Source organism: Taurulus bubalis (genome assembly GCF_910589615.1).
Source record: "Taurulus bubalis genome assembly, chromosome: 7".
NCBI classification, from domain to species: domain Eukaryota; kingdom Metazoa; phylum Chordata; class Actinopteri; order Perciformes; family Cottidae; genus Taurulus; species Taurulus bubalis.
In genome coordinates this window covers 12,145,833-12,167,835 of record NC_136595.1, presented here as the reverse complement: position 1 = coordinate 12,167,835, position 22,003 = coordinate 12,145,833, and the positions used below count along the sequence as shown (strand labels likewise).

Genomic DNA, 22,003 nt, shown 5'->3' with positions numbered 1-22,003 from the left:
TCTACAGAGAATAAAAATTAAAGATAAAAATAAGTAAAGTGCACGGAATGAAGTGATTGATTGTGTGAAAGTGACAAGTGTAAAGTAAAGTGGCAAGTGTATTTAAATATAAGTATAAGGTGTGGTATGTACAAAATATGCACTTGCTGTGGATGTTTATAGATTATATATATATATCATAGCTCGTAATTTTTAGTACTCATGAGTCATGTATATTACCCTGCTGAAGCTCACCACATACAAGATTCCTGCTGCCCTGAGGCCTTTCATTAGCCTAAAAAGCATTAAGAGGAAATACTCAGAACTGCACTGTGGAGATGGAAAGGAAGACTCTTACTTAACAGTTCTGTCAAGTCACTCATCGTTAGCGTAGCAATGTTTTTCACAGCCTCATCTTTTGGGTCACATCTGCCCTCATTTCTTACTGTCAGACTTGTCTGCCAAACAAGATTTCATTCTTCATCTTTATCCACATGTTCTGCACCCGATTTCTTCTCTCCTCCCTCCGTTTTGTTTAGCTCCCCCTCCTCCTGTCCCTTCTCCATTCTCTCCTACTGTCTCTCTGTTTCGGTAATGATCTAATTAAGGACGGTTTTGTTGCCTGCCCACTGTGCATAATTGCCAGTGGGGTCTCTCTGTACTTCACTCAGCAATTACGAGCAGCATTCTTCTGCTCCCGAAACGGCTAATTAAGCCTTAAGGACAGCAAGCCGATTGTAGTCGCATTAAGCATCAGGAGGAGTCAGGAATGCCGGTGCTCTCCTCACCCCTGGGACACGCATCCGTATGTAGTGGATTGAAGAATGGTTGCCATGGCAGTAATCACATGGTGTCACATCCTGTGCAGAGGCTGTCAGTCAGTTGGTCTATCTCTATATGGGTGCGTGAATATCTGTTCATCTGTAACAAAGACCATAATTCTGCTTCAGGTCACCAGCTCTTTTTATTATGACGGCTTAATCTATGAAGATGCTGTATGTTCCTGTTGAGGCCCCTCGGGGGGGACTGGCTGTCATTTTGATTGATTGCAATTCCAGCTCATGTGATGCTTGCCTTGCAATATGTCCCCACTCAGCACAACACACAGCTGACCCTGTGGCCCGGACTATGCACTTACTCGAAACTATATGTATCAGCTAAGTTCTGTTTTGTACAATCATAGAAACATATCTAAATATACTGTAATCAAAGTGTTATTGCACTTTTGCTATAGTAAGTGATTACAGGGGCTGGTATGTCACAGGCAATAGAGTGTGGGTGGCTTTTAGAACAAACAGTTGGGACAGGGTCAATTGAAAATTGGATTAGAAACTAGAACTGAACTGCTACAGATTAAAAGGCCATCTGGGTTGTTGAGAATCGCTATGCATTATAATTTTTTTCAGTATCACAAACAATGCGGAGGTGTGTGTTCCCATTCTTTTGAGACATCAAAGCAGCCATTTCAAATGGGGCCACTAGACCTTTATCTTCTTTGAGTGTAAAAATGTTATTAAAATAGGAAAGGACAGAGGTAACACCATGATTGCTGCACTGTTGCATTATTATAACTATTTACTTTGTAATATATATTTGGTTATAATACCTGCATTAAGTTGTAACCTAGGGACATAATAAAGTACAATGCATGGAATAAAAAAAAACACCAGTCTTACCTGTTCCAATATATACAGTAAACTGCATAATACTACTAAAAATAATGAAAATGTTGAAGTTTGAACTCCAGCATGCAGAGCTTCAGGCACAGCAGATATTTTTTTCTCCAGTAGCACAAATTTGCATTGAAATTACATGAATAATGTGTGCCTATTTGCTAAATAGCCATAAAGTTGACATTCGTCTTTGAGGCTCAAGTGTTCATTCGATATGGATTTGAGAAGTGCAGCAATCTGACCGAATTACCGGGTTTTATCATTAGTAGTATATTTTATTAGTAGGCTTTATATAAGCCCTTCAATGTTTTGACTCTCCTTGCTGAATTGTTTTCCATCTCAACTTAACTCTACTCTTCAGCAAGCACATTGTAAAAATAAAAAAAATAAAAAAGACAAGTGGCTCCAGTTTCTTGGCTTCTCCAAGTGGAACAAATGATACAAAGTGGCAGCAAATGGAAAGTGTTCCCTTTTGTGAGCCTGTCCAGGGTTGTGTTGACTTTAAATGGCTTCAAAGGTCTGGCTCAGCAAGGCAACTTAAATTAAGTTAATGAACACAATGGTGCCGCCTTTCACCCTCATTGTGCTAATGCTGTTGCTTGGTATAACTTCATGATGTGGTCTTCAGTAGAGAAGAATATGCACAGTAAATAACTGCATATTTACTGTTTTATTACTTTGAAAGTCATCGCTGAATATGAGACAAATACTTAAAATGCCTTTCCTCACCCCTGTTAAACCATCTGGACTGTTAGTAATGCTGGCCGGCTCTATACTGGACAATTTGTCATAAAAGGCAACCATTGTCATTTAAAAAAACATGTTGTGATTTTCTTTTTGTGCCATTAAAATATCACTGCATGCTTTTTTTAACATAAAGTTTGGTTTACCGAAATACAGTTGCAAATTGCTTAGCTTAGTTATGACACACGTCGGCATATTTTGTAAAAGACAACCTATCCAAGGCTGAAACATGGTCTTATACAACTTATTGATTTTCTCAAATATTTTTTGTCTTGTTGTATGGGTCGGTGATAATTTAGTTTTATTGTATTTGCTTTACTGAATTAGTGAAAAATATTCAGTGAATCTTTGAGAACAACTAACTTCAATAAAGGAAAATTACCTTATCATAAACACTATTTCAATTAATTTGATTTCCCAGATCTGTTTTAGACACGGCAGAATGTAGAATTCAGTTCTGTTCAGACGACAATGATGCATAATATTTAAGTTACTCACACAGCTCTCATTTCTGTTTCATCCAGGCTGCAAGCTCCAACTGAAGCAAACACAAGTCGATGACTGAGAACTCCGCCTCCCATGATGGACAAGAAAAGTGGTGAGTGTCACTAAGCGTGCATTTTACCCCAAAAAAGAATCCCCATGCTTCTAGCTTGTGGCGTCACAATTCATATTTTTATTATTTTCCTACAACTGTAAACACAGTAATTGGTCATATAGAATCAGGTTGTACATTACATGACACAATATCTGACATAAAGGGTTAAACAATTAACTTCCTGTCCCTGTATGTGGCCAAAAGCAGTGAAGGGTATATTTCCTTCAGGCGATAACTGTATTCATAAATTGACACAGCATGAGCAGCATGTTGCATGCTGATTAGTTTGTTTTGGCGCAATCGCTGCATGATAATTACTTCCCAGTAAGTGATATGGTTTTACATAATGAAGCACTATGTGTGCTGCACTGTACAGCCTGTCTGTACAAGTGGAATAATACTGATGACAATAATCTGTGATTTGGTTCCTATTCATTTTATGAATGTGACCATGTAAATCCATTTGAGTTGTATAATTATAGCTATTATTATTGTAATTGTTATTATTTGTAGTAGTAGGAGAAGCGTTGATTGATTGATTTTCATGTTAATTCTCTACAGCCAACGGCTTTCAGACCAAGGCCAGTGAGGGCAGCATTCAGAGGAAGCAGCTGCCCTACTCAGTGGAAACGCCCTATGGCTTCCACCTGGACCTGGACTTCCTCAAATATGTTGACGACATTGAAAAAGGCAATACCATCAAAAGGGTCCACATTCAGCGCAGGGTCAAGGGCCCGGCCAAATTCAGCACACTGCCCAGAAATTTCAGCCTTCCTGGGCATGGGCCCAGGCCTCCCCCTAAGGAAAAGGACAGTACATGGTCTGGGACGTCCACTCTGGGGCCCAAGCCTAAATCCCGGGTGACAGAGGTCCAACAGATCTTCGACTTCAGGGCAAGCGAAGGGGGGACTTCCAGCCAAATCAGCAGGGGGGGCACCAGTCAAAGAGCTGGCTATGCTTCAGCAAAGCCCAGAGATGAATTAGGAGCTGGGGCTGAGGATGTTGAAGAGAAAACTGCAGGAATTCACAGTCGTCCGAACCTGCTCCGAGCATCAAGTATGCCCATCACCCTACAGCAGAGGAAAGGTTCTGATTCGAGCAGTCCAGACCGAATTGTGGGAACACCGGAGGGTGGCTCGACGGAGAACGTTTTTCGTGCTTCGCCGGACATAACCGAGAGACGTGTTCCACAGGATCGGACGGGGCTTCACCAGCAGATCACAGTGGCACTGAAGCGGGTCAGAGAGCTGGAAGAGCAGGTCAAAACCATCCCAGAACTTAAGGCTCAGATCTGCTCACTGAGAGAGGAGAAGGTGAAGCTACTGCTTCAGCTCCAAGCCCAGGCCAAAGCCCAGGTTTCCTCATTATCCTCTACAAAAGCACCAAATTCTGATTCTGGGAAACACACTCGGCCACAAGGACACAGACCTTCAGAAGGGCTCAATTTAGCTCTGAAGACTCAACCCACTGGAGATTTAGAAGCTTCAGAGCATGTGCCATCAACGCTGGTAACAGGGAAAGGGAAACAAGGCGTTACAGAGAAAAGTAAAGTGTTACAAAAAGAGAGGGAGATAAATCAAGAATCTTTGATGGGTTCATCGGCACATGGAGAAACAAGTGAACAAGAATCGGTGAGAGAGACACAACTGTCGGACATACAAAAAGAGGCATTAGAGAGTACGCTGGAGCATGCAGTGAAAAAGCTATCACAGGACATTGGAGGACAGGAATTAACATCACTTAGGGGGGCTATAAAAGACGCAGAGACCAGCAGTATTAAAGATGGTGATGCAGCAAAAGAAGACAAATCTGAAGACCCAGACAGTATGCACAATCTGCAGGAAAAGCTCATGATACTGGAGGCTAAACTTACTCAGGCTAGCCAAGACCTGGAGAGAACCACGAGTCTTTTGAAAGAACAAATAGATGAGAACAAGGAAAAAGAGGAGAGAATACTACAACTGAGTGAAGAAGTGAGAGTGGAGGTGTGTACTCCAGATGGACAAAACAGGCCAAGAAGAGAGAGTATTGACACAGGGACAGAGACAGAGAAAGTAGATTTTGCCAACCAAGAGACAGAGACAGAGTCACTTGGCACAGTAGATAAGGGAACAGATACAGAAAAAATCTCTATTGAAGTGTGTGTACCCACATCAGGGGCTGACAGTATCAATCAAGGAACAGAAACCAATAAAGTTGACACAAATGAACAGTTGATAGAGATGGAAGCAGAAGCAGCTGCTGTGAGCCCTCCAAGACCCAGAGCCAACAGCATGGAACGGGGCACAGTAACTGAGAGGATCGGCACTCAGGATCAGATGACCGAGACGCCCGGAGCAGAAAGGGTAAACCAAGTCACAGAAACAGAGGGGGATACAGTAACGGACCATCCGCAGAGACCAAGGGCCGACAGTGTACACCGGGGAACAGAGACAGAGAGAGTGAACACTGTGGACAGGGTGACAGAGACAGTGGGAGCACAGAGGACAGATCAGCAGACTGAGACAGAGGTAGAAAGATCACAGGATAACAACCCAGCCAGAGATGCAGAGGCAGAGAGTCAAGTGAGAGAATGTCCAGGCAGTGAAAGATTAGAAGAGGTAGGCAGCGTGGTTAGTAACAGAGTGGAGGATGAGAAAGCAAATGAAATAATTCAAAGAGATAGTGGAAAAAGTGAAAGTGTGTCCGTAAAAGAGAGTTCAATTACAGTTCTAGAAAGCAGAGTTGAAGAAACTGTAGTTTCAGTTATTGAAAGTCAGGATCAAGGGAATACCAGTGCACTTGTTGCAGCAGGAGAAAAGTCAGAATCTAAGATTGAAATGTTTACTTCACAGAATGACTCAGGAACGAAAGAAATTGAACCCCTAAAGAGTGAAGTAAGAGCAATTGTTGAAGCACATCTGATTGACAAGGAGACTGTAGAGAGAAAACAAACAGCAGAAGGTGTGATTGTGTGTGCAACATTCACAGAGACTGTGGCCACTGACACGGTTGTAGTAGTAGCAGCAGCAGCAGAGAACGCAGCTGTGAAGACTGTAGTTCCTGTACGACCCCAGAGAGGCCGAAAGCTCTCGGCAGACCAGACACAGCCAATATCTGCTCAAGTTCAGGCTGCTCCCGTGCGTCCTCGTAGGGGATCCGGTGAAACTCAAGCCCCGCGGTCCCAGCCCCAGACAAAAACACATCCCCAGGTGCAGGTACAAGTTCCAACTCAGCTTGAGGCCCAAACCACGAAAAAGCTCTCTGAACCGCAGGTAAAACATCCAGTCTCACAACCGTCTCAGGTTAAGGATAGCACCCTAGCAGAGAGGCCTCCTGGGGAGTCTAGTGGGAAACGATTAAAATCAAAACTACATACTGAGACTCAAGGTGCGCCTCCGGGCTCCAGTGTTCAAACCCGTCCCAAATCGATTCAAGCACAGTCTCAATCCACTGCAAGTCGACGGAATTCCAAAGAACTTAAAGCGTCACAACCTCCGAGTCGAGGATCAGGAGAAGCCCAGACCCGCCCAACTCGCCAGGGCTCATATGAGGCTCAACCTCCGTCTCAGGGCTCTCGTAGAAGTCCCAGTGAGACTCAACCCCCTCAAAAAGATACCAATGAGACACAATCGCTGCGCAGAGGCTCCAGCGAAACAGCTCAGCGTTCCGGTTCCATAGAAACCCCGGCCTCACGTCGGGACGCTGGCGAGGCCGAGCCTTCTCGCAGGGGCTCCTGCGAGTCACCAACGTCACCCGCGGCTTTGGGCCAAGTCGTAACCCGGTTGACAGGGCTTCTGGGCGAGCAGTGGGCACAGCTGGGGAGCAGCTCTGGAACTCAACAGACGGCCAGCCAGCAGGAAAGCCCCAGCACACAGAAACAGACGGCAGGGAAAAGAGCAGAGGCAGCGAAAGGAGCATCAGCCAAGCCTGCAGGGAAAGCAGTCCCTGCAGCAACAACAGGGAAATCAGCAGGGAAGGCTGGTCCCTCCAAAATGAGCTCAATTCAAAGTCAACTGGTCAGCTCCCTCAGTGTCCTCTCTGCCTTCTACTCACCAGGCCAGAAAGCTGCTGCTGCCAGCAAACAGCAGGAACAAGGTAGGCCTGTTTTTCACTTAGTACCCCATGGTTTATACTGTACACAGTTGTGCATCTGTCTGTCAAATACTTGCTTACCTATTTTGTTATAGACTCAATAAGCTGAATCCGTTTCAAACTCATATTCACTGAAATCCTCTTTCAGCTCCTCTCCATGCCTCTTATTTTTTTACAACATGTTCCCTTTGATCCTTGCCAACACATCTTGTGATTATCGTGTACCTTTACAAAAAGGCCTAAAGGAGGAGTCAAATATTGCTAGAATGGTTTTGCAGATTTCTGTGGGGTCACTTTTGTGGAGCTTTTTAATAGTTCTGGTAGAGTTCTTATTCCCTCATAACAGCACACGTCTTAGCTGATGTAAGACACACACTATTACTGTCAAACTGACAACAAGGCGGTGTCCTCATGTTTCTTAGTGACTGTAGTTTAATTTCTCTGCAACCTAAAACAACAGTCCTATTTAATTATTCAGAAATAAACTGCTGTCAACACAAGGTTTCTTATGTGCAGGACCTGACTCATTGGACATGAAGTACTGTTAGGACAGGAGTGAAGGGTACTGCTTGACATATTCACAGGGTACATACTTTGACTTCACGGGCTGTCACTGTGACTAGATATCAGTTTGACTCTGCAGTTAAAGTAGAACAATGTCAGGAATAATTAATTTCCCTCTTATCTGAATTATAATACTCTTCTAGATACTTAATTATCTGATACTTTGCCAGGAGTCTAATGACTCTGAGGGATATGGACTGTGATGTATTGTCACATCCAACCGCTAATACTCAATTATTGTCAGCGGTCTACCTGAAAGGGAAATGTCTCCCTTGCCTTCTAGTTCGTTCATAATTATGTTCCTTTTTTGAAGCTTTTCTCTTTTCTTTGACCAACCCGTTTCTCTATAGTTTATTACATACAATACATGTAAACACCGTCTTTATACATGCATTGTATTACAGTAGCATTAGTGTAACAGAGGTAGAGTAAAGTAAGGGCATTAATCATTGCAAACCGCATCATACTATCATGTTTTGTTCATTGATGGTGGCAGCACAACACATATTGTGTTGTGGACAATCACATGCTGCAAAGCTCTTGTGAAATAACATTCAATTACCACCATGAGTATCAAGTACTTATTTCATGCTTCAAACAGTATAGACAAACACACACCCACACTCATACAGAGAAGTGCACACAAGCACTGACTTACACAGTCAAATGGACACTCAAGCACACACACACACACACACACACACACACACACACACACACACACACACACACACACACACACACACACACACACACACACACACACACGATGCCTTTCTTCCCTCCCTTGATGTCTCACTGTTCTGTTTCTGGCCCAGGAGCTGAAAGACACAATAATTCTGCTATCACACATATATTTTATGTTGAGAGTTCATTTCAAGTTCATGGTTGGGAGTACAGTACACAGGAGTGGTTTTAAGTGATTCGTGTGTGCGCGCGTGCCTAGATAAACACAGTATGTGCACTCTCAAATTTTCACTGTTTCTTTGAGGTTGCTTTCTATATATTTGACGTCTGAGATTCGCAGCCTGACTTCTTTAAACTACATCTGTGTTTTACATCCACAAATATTGGAAACAGAAACTTCTGTTGCATTGAGAACTTTTACTCAACCGAGTCATCAGAGACTTAAGTGGAGCTTTAGAGATTTGTATGGTTGAGTGAAACATCTCCAGCACAGTGAGGCAAGGTTAAATTACAGCCTTGTTTTATTCATCAGAAGATGAAGGGTGTGTTAAAATGCCAAATATGTTCTAAACCTCACCATGGTGCTGCTATTTCTCCTGAGAGAACGTCAGGATCAAAAAGCAGTCTTAGGAGGTGGTGGCTGGGATCTTTTCAGCTGGTGGTATCTGGCTCAAAGCCACATCCTTATGTCCTTGCATAAAACATTACGGATCCTCTGCACTATGTCTCGCTGTCAGGCACGGCTAAGACAGCCGTGCCTGGCTTAGAGCCAAGAGGAGTCAGCAAAGGAGCCCATGCAGCATCGATTATAGGGCAGTTCCAGACATTATAGGCCTGACAATGTCATGGTTGTATGTTGTCTTTACGGTCGATATGCTTGACCTGTGTACATCGCCCTAGGAAATACTTTGGAGGGCCAAAATAACTGCAACAGTTAGTCGATCTGATGAAGGTGATAATCTTGAACCAGTTCTTGTCTCTTGGGAAATCCTTAAAAAAACGTAATGAGCTCCCCCTAACAATGTATTTGTCAGGCACTTCTATTCATTTATTGACTGTGTGATGCTGTTCACTCACAATTATATTATTGTTGCCTTTACATGAAGTATACACATGAGGCTCCAGCTTCCCCTTTCTGCCAGATGTTACACACACACATTCACACACTGCTCAGTGTGTACTTGCACAAATAAATACAGCTAACACGCGCAAACAATTAATGTCTCATGAGTTACCAATATCAGTTTGATGACTTGCTTTTATTCAGCCTTGAGACTTGTATGTAATTTAACTCAGTTGTTTGGTTGTTTTGATTGTTTTTGCTGGATACACACTTCAGAAATCTTTTCCTCTATGATTGAATATGATATTATTTAGAATTTACAGAAAATGCAGCACATTTGTTTTTCTAAAGGCTTTTGAATTACAGAGCTTGTCACTACAGTAACTGTTATAAAGATCGGTGACACATTCCACAGGAGGTTGAATGTGTTTGTCCAAAACCTCTCGTAGGTGTTCAATCGGGTTCACAAAGGATCTGGTACCTGCACAGACCAAATATGTTTTACATTGTTTTCATACTCATCAAAACATCCAGTGACCCCTGGTTGCCTTCTTCACTTTTTTCCTCAAATTTGCAAGTCCGCAAGTTCCTCATTCTACTCATGCACTTTCCAACAGCTAGTATTGTGTTTCTTTCAGAAGACTCTTTGTCCTTCAGTTTATTATTATCCTGTGAAGGTTGATCTGTAATAAACTCTCATTTCACATGACTTAATCTGTTTGGACAGTTGGGGGAATGATATTGATGTTGTTGTGCAATGTCTACTGGGTGAGAGGAGCAATCAACGATTGTGTTGAAGATTATTTGAAGAGGGGAACAAAATCATGCATTTAGCGATGGCTCAAGGTGCAATGACTCAGTTCTATAGTTGCGTTAACTCAGCCATACCTCAACAAAAGGAGTGACGGATCTGAAACGCTCATATGAGCTTGTGACAAACAGCTACGTTTTGTGTTAGGATATGAGAACGTGTTAGGAATGATACATAATTGGAATTTCTTTCATGCATTGTGCACACACAAAAAAAACACACAAACACTCAAATTCCACAAAAGCCTAATAAATTTTCCGAACCCTCCCTTTTCTTTTTCATTCTCTTTCACTCCCCCCTCTCTCTCCTCCTTCCCATCAGGTCTCAAATCAATTATGAAGAAAAATGGCGTTGCTGACAAGCAAGGGAACAAGGGAGCCAAGAAAAACCTGAAGTTTGTTGGGGTGAATGGAGGGTAAAATCTTCATCCAATCTCTCTCTGTGATTCATATCTTTGTGTGGGCTGCAGTTTGTCTGTGCATTTTAAATTGAGTGTCCATTAATGTTTTGTTCTGAAGAATTTACCTTTTATGAATCCATTGTGCACATTATTGCACAATAACTGAATGCTATGTTCATTCAAGAATTTCTTCCAGGTTTAACGTGTATGAAAATGTCTACACATAAATTGTAAAGTTGTCTGAGTTTGGCCACAGTGACTGTAAACTAAGTCTAGCTGTGTTTCACACATCTGCTTCATGCTGTTAGTCGTCAAGGCTCTCTTGAAGACACACTGCCCTTACTATGACCTCACTGCTGCTACTGGGAGTGTGAATGTGTGTTGTACTTTATGTGATGCGTGTGCATATTTTTGTCAGTATTGAGATACCTCAGTGCTTTGTACAAGCATGCTTATGTCAGCGTTTTCTGATGCTGTATGCAGTGTGTGTGTGTGTGTGTGTGTGTGTGTGTGTGTGTGTGTGTGTGTGTGTGTGCGTGTGTGTGTGTGTGTGCGTGTGTGTGTGTGTGTAAGCTGATGAATTTTAAGTATGCAGATGGTAGTCGTTGGAAAATCAAAGTTCTCAAAGCAGGGAGATAATTCTTTTTGGCTGATGTGATTATAGGTAGGTGTCTGGTGTTACAGTTATAACATGAAACACCTGTATAGACACACACACACACACACACACACACACACACACACACACATATACACACACACACACACACACACACGTGTTTTGAGTAATCCCATCACAACTGACAGCTCTCAGTACATCTGCTCACATCTGGCATTAGAATGCATCTCCACTTGTGTCTCGAATGACCACTTGTAATCAGACCTCACTTCCTCGCGCTATACGCAAATATATACATACGGAAGTTGAGTTTTCATGAAAACTAAATTAGGACTGGTGTGTTAACTGCATGCCAAATGTATCATAGTATCATTTAAAGGCAATTGTTTAAATGGAGTCTGGCGCAGAGCTCTCTCCACATAAAATTAACTCGGGCTCGTCACTTCCAGCAAACTTCATGGAGAACAATGAGGGCACACAGTATATCCAATCTTTTTAAACCAAATATTCTCTGGTCTAGTTCTGCTAAAAACACAAAGCACTGGATCCATCAGCACGTTGGCATGTCCATCAATACAGAGCCTGTTTGTAACCACTGCTGACAAGTTAATATAGGGGAAATACAACTTAGTAGCTCGATCTTGTGCATTATCTCTCAGATTGACACACACACACACACACACACACACACACACACACACACACACTGCTAAAAGAATGTGGCCATATGCGGCCTAGACCACCTCTGAATGTTGTCGAAGCAATGCGTCTTGGTTGCATTCAAATCTGTACACCTGCATTCAGAGCTGTCCACTTGTGAGCGGAACATAGAACAATAGATGCTATTGCTTACCCCAACCTTTACCATAACTGCTACATGTGTCATAACCCTTCGCCTACACAGCTAGGCCAAACCAAGTTTAGTGCTATGAAGAAATTGGGAGCAGATGTTGTCCCCATTTTGGAAGTGTATGTCCACAATGTCACCATGCAGACACTTCTGTCCTTACAATGTTCTTAAATGTCAACATGGACATATTTGGAGACAAAAAACAAAACATATATATGTATACAGTATATAAACGGCTACAGAGCTATACACATTCACAGTAATGACCTCAGTTATGCATTCGGCACTGACAGCGATCCAGCAGTCAAGATATCTTATGTTTTTTAAATGTGTGCTTAGTCTCATTTTGTGTGAAACTCTAATGGTGGCAGAGCTATCTAATGAATCACAAAAGTAACACAGTGTTTAGTAATAGCCCTGTCGGGCTTGGTGATAATTCAATATGCTTATTTATTGTCTTTGAATGTATTGTATTGTGATGAAATACTTATTGAAATATGATAATACACCATTCCGGCATCTAAATTGTTAAGAACTATATTCTAAGTCTAACTTGAATTTTGTATTTTGTATAAAGTATTTTATTCACACAAAAATAGGCTTTACCTCATGGTTATTTTCTGTAGAGTATTCATTTATTGAATTACCAGGAAACATGCAATATTGTTATATATATATTGTTATTGAGATATGAAATATGAGACATTGGGCATATGGCCCAGCCCAAGCAACATGCGCACATCTAATGCAACATTGAGGCACACTTGAAGCATTTTAGTTGTGTCTGCATTGCCTCCTGCATATCAAAGACATGGCGGCCATTCTGAGATAGTTTTCATTTCCGTGTTCCTGTTCTTACATTCCTGAGCTTCACTGTTTCATGACCTGCTCGCCTCTGCTATGTTTAGTCAGAGCTGTGGTGAAGTCTATTCCTTCCTCACTGCGTTAGCATGATCTGCAAACATAACCTAACAGCCATTCTCCGGAACAAATAATGAATTATCAGTCATGGTATTGTTAGGACCGGCTCCTTATATAACAATAATAAGTTATATAAGATGGTCCACATCTAGTGTATCTCTCCCGAGTTTTCAACTCTTGTTCTTGACAATACATATCGTTCCATCTCAGTGTTACAGATGCTATTTATAATGAGACAAACATGTCAGACAACAATATTTTCTTTGTCTTCTGCTCACACCAGGAAGTGGGCTGCTGTTTGCATTTCTTCTCTTTGGATGGTTGAACCCATCTTTGCTCTCCCTTGAGCTCCTCTGGAATCCAGGGAATGCTATGGCCCCTGAACGCCTCTTGTGGTGTGTGTGTGTGTGTGTGTGTGTGTGTGTGTGTGTGTGTGTGTGTGTGTGTGTGTGTGTGTGTGTGTGTGTGTGTGTGTGTACGTACAAATAAGCATGAATCAGTGGCATTCAGTAAGACTTATCTGATCATTGGCCTCACATGATACATCCAAATTATCATCCTCATCAACACACACACACACACACACACACACACACACACACACACACACACACACACACACACACACACACACACACACACACACACGTAAAAAGTAATCAGCCTTTCCTCACTGAACAAGGTTGGGTTTTGTCCAAGCTTGCCTATGTAGGTGTGCAAACATGCCTATGGATTTTCATGTATATGTTTAACTGTGTGAAGGATGTTTTGGATATGTGGACCAAGGTTGCATTAGACAAGCATCTCTCTCATGTCACGCTTGAGGATAATGATCTGTTTGTATTTAACTTGTCTTGGCGTCTGTTGACTTATCGGCTTTCATATTTGTTTTTACCTGCTTAGGTCTTTCATTGATGTGGCTGCTTCTGTATCCATGTCTTATTTCTGTACACATTACTTTAATTAGTTAAATGTTCCAAAGCCAATGATAGACCACATGTTGTCTGTACTGTATCATTTATAGATGGATATCTGGTAAGCTAAGTATTTACTCACTTTTTAAGTCACCTTTAGCATTCAGCACAGGTGCAGTATGCGAAAGCTTTATTCTAGGTGGTATAATGTGGATAGCTTTGGTGTCTATGCTCTGAATATTGTGCATGTCCACTTGTTTGTGTCCACCTCCAGCTATGAGTCGACATCTAGCGAAGAGTCCAGTGGAGATGAGAAGCCGAAGGTCGAGGTAGAGGAGGAGGAGGAGGAAGACAGCTCAGAACCAGAGGTCGAGAAGGAAAAGGAGACAGAGCCTCAGCCAGCAGACAAGTCTGAGAAGGGAGCAGAGACGCAGCAGAAGGAGACAGAGGTCTCCACTGAGGGAGCAGGAGCTGTGGCTGCAGAGAAGGAGGGTGACAGAGGCCTTCTGGATATAGAAGGCAGCCCGGAGCTCCTGGAAGAACAGGCTGAAGGGTGAGGCCGACAGTAAAGCTCGATTCCTACTTGTCAGGGGTTACGCCGTAGCTATGGAGCCTAAGCATGTTGCCGCTATAATCTACGCCGTAGAGATAACACATGGGTATCTGATGGACTGTGATTGGTCAGCACTGACTTCTTTCTGTTGCTTGTACAGATGTTATTGATAGTGAAAAATACATAAGGCTCCGGAATCCTTTTTTGCGTACCTTCTGCTCACTGTGATCCACACTCTCTGAATGAAATAACATAAACACAGAAACTCCAAAGAAAAGTCTCATATTCAGTAATTAAACCAGGTTGACCTTCTCACTGCAGGTCATATCATGAAGCGAATGAAAGAATAAAAGTAAACAGAGTAAATCCAAAGAATATAAACTGATTAAAGCACAATGCAGCCACATAGATGACACTGTAATATATATACAAGTACAAGTCAGTGCTTTGTTCTTTGTCCAGCTAAAGTCTACATACTTTGTCAGAGACAGGTGCTGAATGACGCTTCAATATACCGTCCACCGCGCACACACAGATCCAATTAAAACACAGTTATACTAACACTACCCTACAGACCCCATTACCTCTGAATATTTCGCACAGACTCACACACTATGAGCCTCTGTTTCACACATACTGTACACACTACATACACACAAGGTTCCACATACAGCGTTGCACAAGCAAGAACAACTTGCTCCTACACACTTCCGTAAAAGCTGCTCTCACTAATTGAGGTCTTAGACATTCACACGGATACACGTCATTTCCAGTACCAGGGAGCGAGAACAAAAAGCAAATAACCAGCAGTGTTGTCCTATCTGTCACTGACTGATCACTTATCTGTCTCAGGTATGTGGACAGGGTCGGAGGCCCCGGGGCCAGACAGTAGATGGGGCCCCTGCAAGAAGGCAGGACTTATATTAACTCATCTCTCAGCACCTGTCTGATCAAGGCATCTTTAACTTTAAAAAAAAAATCTCAGACAGTATTTACACAATAACTAAAGTAGCCGTCTCTTGGCCATATGTTATGCAGGATTGATGGAACAAAGGAAAGAAGAGATGAAGGGTGTGTTGGTTTACATTTGAATGTTTTCTTACACTCCTGGTCCGCTTGAAAGTTCTTGACTGGAAAAACATTTTTGGAAATTGTTTGGGATGGGTAAAAAAATAAAGACTTACTGTGCCATCTGGCCTTTGTTTGCAGAGAGAAAGTTGACCAGGGGTTTGTAGACGCCTGCCTCTACGTAAAAGACAGAATGGAAGAGGTTCCATCACCAGATAAAGAAATGGTAAGGTTTTTTTTTTGGCTGTCGTTTTAATTCTTCAAAGTTTTATTTATTTTATACACTTCATCAAACATGTTTTTGAGGGAAAATGATTCTGATTTTTGTAGATGTTGTGTCAGAGCTCTTTGACTTCACTGATAGAGTAATGTGTCTTGCAGTGCCGTTCCTTAGGCTGAAAATACAAGCTGCTCAACAACCCAAACATTAAAAATGTTCATGGAACAGTAAAAATGCTGCCACAGGCGGCTTTTTCATTTATAGAGTTTTACTCCTTCCTCTCTCCCCAGCGTCAGGTTTTAGTGGTGCTCTACCAGGAGTGGTTCAAGATCTCCAGTCAGAAAGAATCGCAGGCCGACACCGTCAGATTATACCTGAGACAAGTGGGCTTGACCACACCCACTCTGCTGCCATACGTAGTAAACTTGACCGACGGCAATGGGAACATGGCCCTCCACTACAGTGTGTCGCATTCAAACTTCCCTGTAGTCAAACTGCTGCTGGATACTGGTAAGAGGCAAACACACAGTGGCACATACAGCTGAATGAACGAGAGGAGCTTAAGGAATTTAATGAAAAAAGTGTCTTGATAAGGCAGCTAAACCCTGACAAAAATTGCATGAAATACTCTTTGACTTATTTAAACCTTTGTGTTTTCAGGTCTTTGTGAGACAAACAATGTGAACAAGGCAGGCTATACTCCGGTGATGCTTGCTGCACTGACGGCTGCTGAGAGCTCTGATGACCTGGAGGTTGCACAACAACTGTTGAGACTTGGTGATGTCAATGCATGCTCCAGACAGGTAATATATAAAATAAGATAAGATATTCCTTTATTAGTCCCGCAGTGGGATACATACAGCCTGCAGGGAATCATTGTGTCCACTAAACTGACTGAATATTGGAGAATTTGATCTGTTGTTGCTCTGTCTGATGTGTTGTTGTTGTTGTACAGGAAGTTATATTTCAGGCACAGTAAGTCTGGGGATTTAATAACTCCTCTGGGGAAATCAGTGCATCTTAGGACATTTTTACAAGTGGGTCACTTTACAGGAAAACACCATAATTTCGGCGCTTCTTTCTCGACAGCAAGGACATCTACGGCGCATACCAACCAAAATGTACAAGCATGCTCGACTAGGAAAGCATGCTGACGTGTCAGGAACCCTTAAATGTACCATTTGCGCATTCATTGACCTGTGTAAGAAATTCATCTTCACACAGAACTCTGTCAAACTGAGCTTCTGTGAGACTTTGTTCCGTATTCAGAAACATAGTCCAGATAAAAAATGAAAAAATATATACTTTTGCCCTTTCTCTTCCTCCATTTCCTCCCTCATCTCCAACCCTGCATCTCTTTACCTGCCCCTCACACCTTCCCCCTCACCGTTTAATTCTAACTCTCTGTATCTCTCACTCTTTCTCGAGGCGGGCCAGACGGCGCTCATGCTCGCGGTGAGCCACGGCCGCGTTGCCATGGTAAAGCTGCTCCTGAGCTGCGGTACGGATGTAAATGCCCAGGATCGCGAGGGCTCCACGGCCCTGATGTGTGCCAGCGAACATGGACACACAAACATCGTTCGCATGCTGCTGGAGACGAGTCGTTGTGACACCGGCCTCGTGGACAAGGTGCACTGTTATACTGCAAAGTTTAAATGACACTTTCAACGGGACTGTTTCACCTTTCATCCAAGATGGTGCTCTCTGTCGTATCAGCATGAGGGTTCATTCTTCACTGAGATGCCAGGGGTCACTGCTTCATTTAAACACCTAGTTATCGGCCTGTCGTGCCATAGAAAGGTTACAGGGCTCATGGTGGCTCACACTCATACATCACTAGATATCGGGCTGCCCTAGCGGTCAGCGTCAGTTGCCCAGATAGGGCATAGATAGAGCATACAGTAGCTGTTGTGGCCCACACAGAGTATATTGAGATTGATTGTTCAACCTAGTACATTATTGATTTCTCCAGATGGTCGATTCTCCTCCGCAGCTCGAGGTGTGCAGTCAGAGAACGCCATAACACGACTGCAATACTGCTGCTCCTGCTCATGTAGCATTTCATAAGCCCCGCCTCCACACCTGCATCAAAGTGTGGGCTTTGAGTCGAGTTCCCAAAGGAAACAAGTATTGTCACACCTTATTCAACATGTTGCCGCAGCCAACGCTACGGCAACATTCAAGCATTTCGGGAACACCTTCTCCTGCCCAGTTCAGCGGGATGGGACTCCAGAGGGCGGCGCACACAATGTTAGCCTAAATCAGGAGTGATTTAGTCTTCAGTGCAAACGTTTATCACATGGATACCCAATATTAATCTATACAGTGCCTCTGGTAGATTATTTGTGTGACTCCATGACAACACAGGAGCATGCACTATATTTAGGGCTAGTCAGGGACAGAAATTATCTCAAAACTGAGGACATAAGCAGCACTGGCAAGCAATTTAAAATTATACTTAAGTCAAACGGTTTGTGGAATTTACACAAACTATTAAACACAGCATTCACACTGTTTTGAGACGTGTGTGCTCCCATGAGACAGGAGGTCTCTCTCAGCATGCAGCATTGTCTGTTCTAGTTTGCTTTAATGTCTAATATTGAGACTTTGATGAAAAAAATGAAAAGGAAACACTTTTCACAAGGAAACACTGACAATGATGCATCAGGTTACACACAGCTTTATAGAGCAAATGTCTTTTTTCTTAATCGATTTGTGTCAAGCACACGCAACCAACGAGATGGATTTAGCATTATTATTTTTGATAATTGCTAGTGGAGCATGGCCACTAGTAATGAGTATGATGTTTTTTTATGAAAGACAGCAAAACATACCAGAGATGTTGATGAATACAGCAACTGAAAATATCTTTGTTGCAGAGGAGAACATTATTAGATCGGATTTACAATTTAACAAATCATAATCTCATCTGGCATTTCAATAAGGAAAGAAAAGCTAAAAGCTATTTCCAGATACTGAACCCAGCTCTTAAAATTATGTTTACAGCTACATAGTGTTGCCTGCATTGAGGCAGTTGCAGTAAATACACATGAATGTCAAGTTGCTTGAGAAAGAGCAACACGCCACTGCCCCTGTCAGGATAAGAAGAGTCACTGCAATGATCTTTGACTTGAAACTGTGACGTTCCCTTTTGCTTTTCCCCAGAATGGACAGACAGCGCTGTCGGTGGCAGAGGCCGCCGCCCACCAAGAGATAGTTGACCTTCTGAAGGCCCGAGCCTCCACGCCCTCGTTTACAACGGACCTCCTCTGAACCCGATATCTCCAAACCACTCCAAATCGCCAACCCCCTTTTTGCCCACTAACAAAGAGGGGAAAGGAATTGAATGAAGTGAATGAAAGACACGATGACACCATACAAGACTCAGTTTGTCCAGTAAAAAAAACTCTGTTTACCGTGGATCTACATTAAACCTCGGAGGCTGGAGCGAACGCACACATTTTTCTTCTTCCATATCTCTGCCAACATGCTGCGTGGGTGTTTATGGATATGCTGCATTCAACCACTCAGTGGACAGACAACAAACAGGGCTCGGTCGATTTGATGATAAGGCGTTGCCGTGGTGACAAGCATGATTGACAGCCAATTACCAGGGGACAGGGTGAGAATTTAAAAGGAAAGCAGGGACGGACGGACTGGCAAGTGGATGAAGAGATGCTCTGGCAAACTGCTGCTTCTTATCATCAACTAGCTCGTCTAGCAAAATACTAAGCACATTATCTACCTTTCAAATATATAGTATTAAATATTAAATATTACATCATTTCTATTTTTTCCCTTCATGACATTGGCATTACTCTTTTCATATTTGAACATTATTGAGAATATGTAGAATGTTATTCGCATTATAATCATACACAAACACAGAAACTGTATTTTCTACTGCACTTTTTTATTGTGTTTGTGTACAGTAAACTATATATCTCCAAGAGTGTGAATTATAAAAAAATGTTTTAGAATAGAATGTCTGGTGAAATTTCCGATTATTCAGTGGATATTTAACAATATTTATTGTATTGTTTTTGCCATAGTAATGATGTTTTTCACATACAGGATCATGGGTGAATTATTGAAAAAACAAATGGTTTAGTTGGAGATAAAATGTTTTCTGTTGGACACAAAATAAATTAATTTTTATAACTACAATATAACCAGATAAAAGAATGCCAAGCGTTTTCTAATAAGAAGATTGTACAGTTCAGAAGGTGCCGCATGCCAATACACAGTTACTGCCCCTACTGGCTGGCCTATAATACTAAACAAACAACAGTGTGTTGTAATACTGTCTGTTTTCATGATTAACATCTCTCTCTCTCTTCCTTCGTTCCTCAGTCCAAATATAATGTATGTCTTGTTTGCCTGCTCGTTTCAAATCAAATCTTGTATGCAACTGCTACAAAATGCACAATGAATGTCAGACTGGCTGTGATACATTCCAAGAAAACAATGTAGCAAGTCAAACTGTACTGGCATGGATCGTGGGACTAACGGAGACATAGGAATGAGTCTGAATATTTTTATGTGCGACTAAAGACACTTAATCTTGATAACAAAGATCTGATCGGCCTCTTTGGAAGTTACTAACACTGGTTCACTTTGTTCCTGCTTCGAGGAATTCATATTTCAAAACGATTTGTTAAAACCAAAAGTAATGAGTTTTTTCATGGCTGCAGTCCGAAAAGAAGCAATATCAATAAAATACTAACTATTAAATCAGAAACAATAGGGGGAGGGGCTTTGGTCGCAGCCTTAATCAGATGACCACATTACATTTTAGAGATAAGATGTGTGGACGTCTTCTTCTGTTTTCCACAAACGCACACCCATATTCCTAAAGAATCTACAAACGGGAGTACTGGTCTGATTCAATGTTTACAACTTAACAGCTCCCCTTCAGTGACCCCTGCAGAAAACCCCAAAATGAACAACAGGTCAGGAAGTTGACAGAAAACAAAGGGATCAATCATTTTACCCGTAAACAGGATAGGGCTGTCCTCAACTAAATTAATTATTAGTCGACTAACACTCATGATGTCGTTGAATAATCAATTAGTTGACTAAGAGCAAAACAGCCGATTAGTTGACTAATCGGGTGCAGCCCCAGGAAACAAGCATCTAGGAGTGCTTGTATCTTCTGGAGAAGGACATAACTCTACTTCATCATGTTTTGAAAGTGGACTTTTAAATCAAAGCTTGAAAAGGGCTAGTCCAACCATTTAATATTGTGCACTTTCATAATATGGAAGCAGAAGAGGCTGAGATATGTTTATTTTTAAACACTGGATACTCTTAATCCCTGCCTGGTAAATGTCCATCTCTTTCAAACTCCATATCTCCAGATGATAGTGCCGGCTGTTATAAGTGTTTAGTCTCTGAGACCAGATAACTTCCATGCCATTGTCTGGTTACTGCTCTGTAGGAATAGACATCAACCAACAGTTTTATGTTCAATGGGGTTTGCTGGGGTTACTAAAGGTGACATTTAAAGGTGAATACCACTTATTTTAACAACTGCCATATGTGATCTATGAAGGGCCAGTCTGCATTCACAGTCAGAAAACAAATCGCTCTCTAAAGAGGAGAGCTTGTGGTCCAGACATTGCCATGCATCTAGTGCAGTGTCATCTGACCACTGATGCTGCACCAGTGCTCTCTCATTCCCACACACTTTATTTTTATGGATGCCAACATGAGACTATATAGATTCACATGATTCACATATATAACGTATCTTGATTATATAGTAGTATATACAATGAGGGCATTTACTCAACAATGGGATGTAATCAGTGGTTTAGTAATCAGATCATCATTCGTTGAGTCACAAAGTAGCACAGATTTCCTCAACAATGAGGCTGCATTGACACAGGTTCACACAGGAAATATGTTCTTTTAACTCAGTGCAGCACATCTGATCACTTCTGCTTGTCTGTATATTGAGGGACGTGCATTAGAGTCTGTGTAGCTTCCCGTGTGTCAGACAGCTGAAGGATGATCCGGTCTGTGCTGTGTGAAATATCTGGTAGATCTGGTCTTCCGTGCCTGTGTATTAAGTCTTAAAGTAAACCACATCCATATGTTTAATCCAGTGTGACCCAGTGTGACCACAGATGTAATATGGTTTCATTACTGGCTCAACACCAAAGAAGTGAAATCAAATCAGTTTCACATGGGGTTGAATATATATATATATACATATATATATAGTTTTATTTGTTCCTGTAAAGTAACCGAAATACATGTA

At 42.0% G+C, this 22,003-nt stretch overlaps 1 protein-coding gene across 1 annotated transcript; it reads left to right on the top strand.

Moving 5' to 3' along the window:
* Positions 1–2,975: 2,975 nt before the first annotated feature.
* Positions 2,976–19,011, top strand: kank4 (KN motif and ankyrin repeat domains 4; the record flags this gene model as incomplete). Its single annotated transcript, XM_079221560.1, has 10 exons — positions 2,976–2,994; positions 3,556–5,594; positions 5,829–7,071; positions 10,515–10,608; positions 14,172–14,450; positions 15,660–15,744; positions 16,029–16,248; positions 16,399–16,541; positions 17,167–17,367; positions 18,904–19,011. The coding sequence occupies 10 exons, from the start codon at positions 2,976–2,978 to the stop codon at positions 19,009–19,011; spliced, it is 4,431 nt and encodes a 1,476-aa protein (XP_079077686.1).
* Between the last annotated feature and the right edge of the window lie 2,992 nt (positions 19,012–22,003).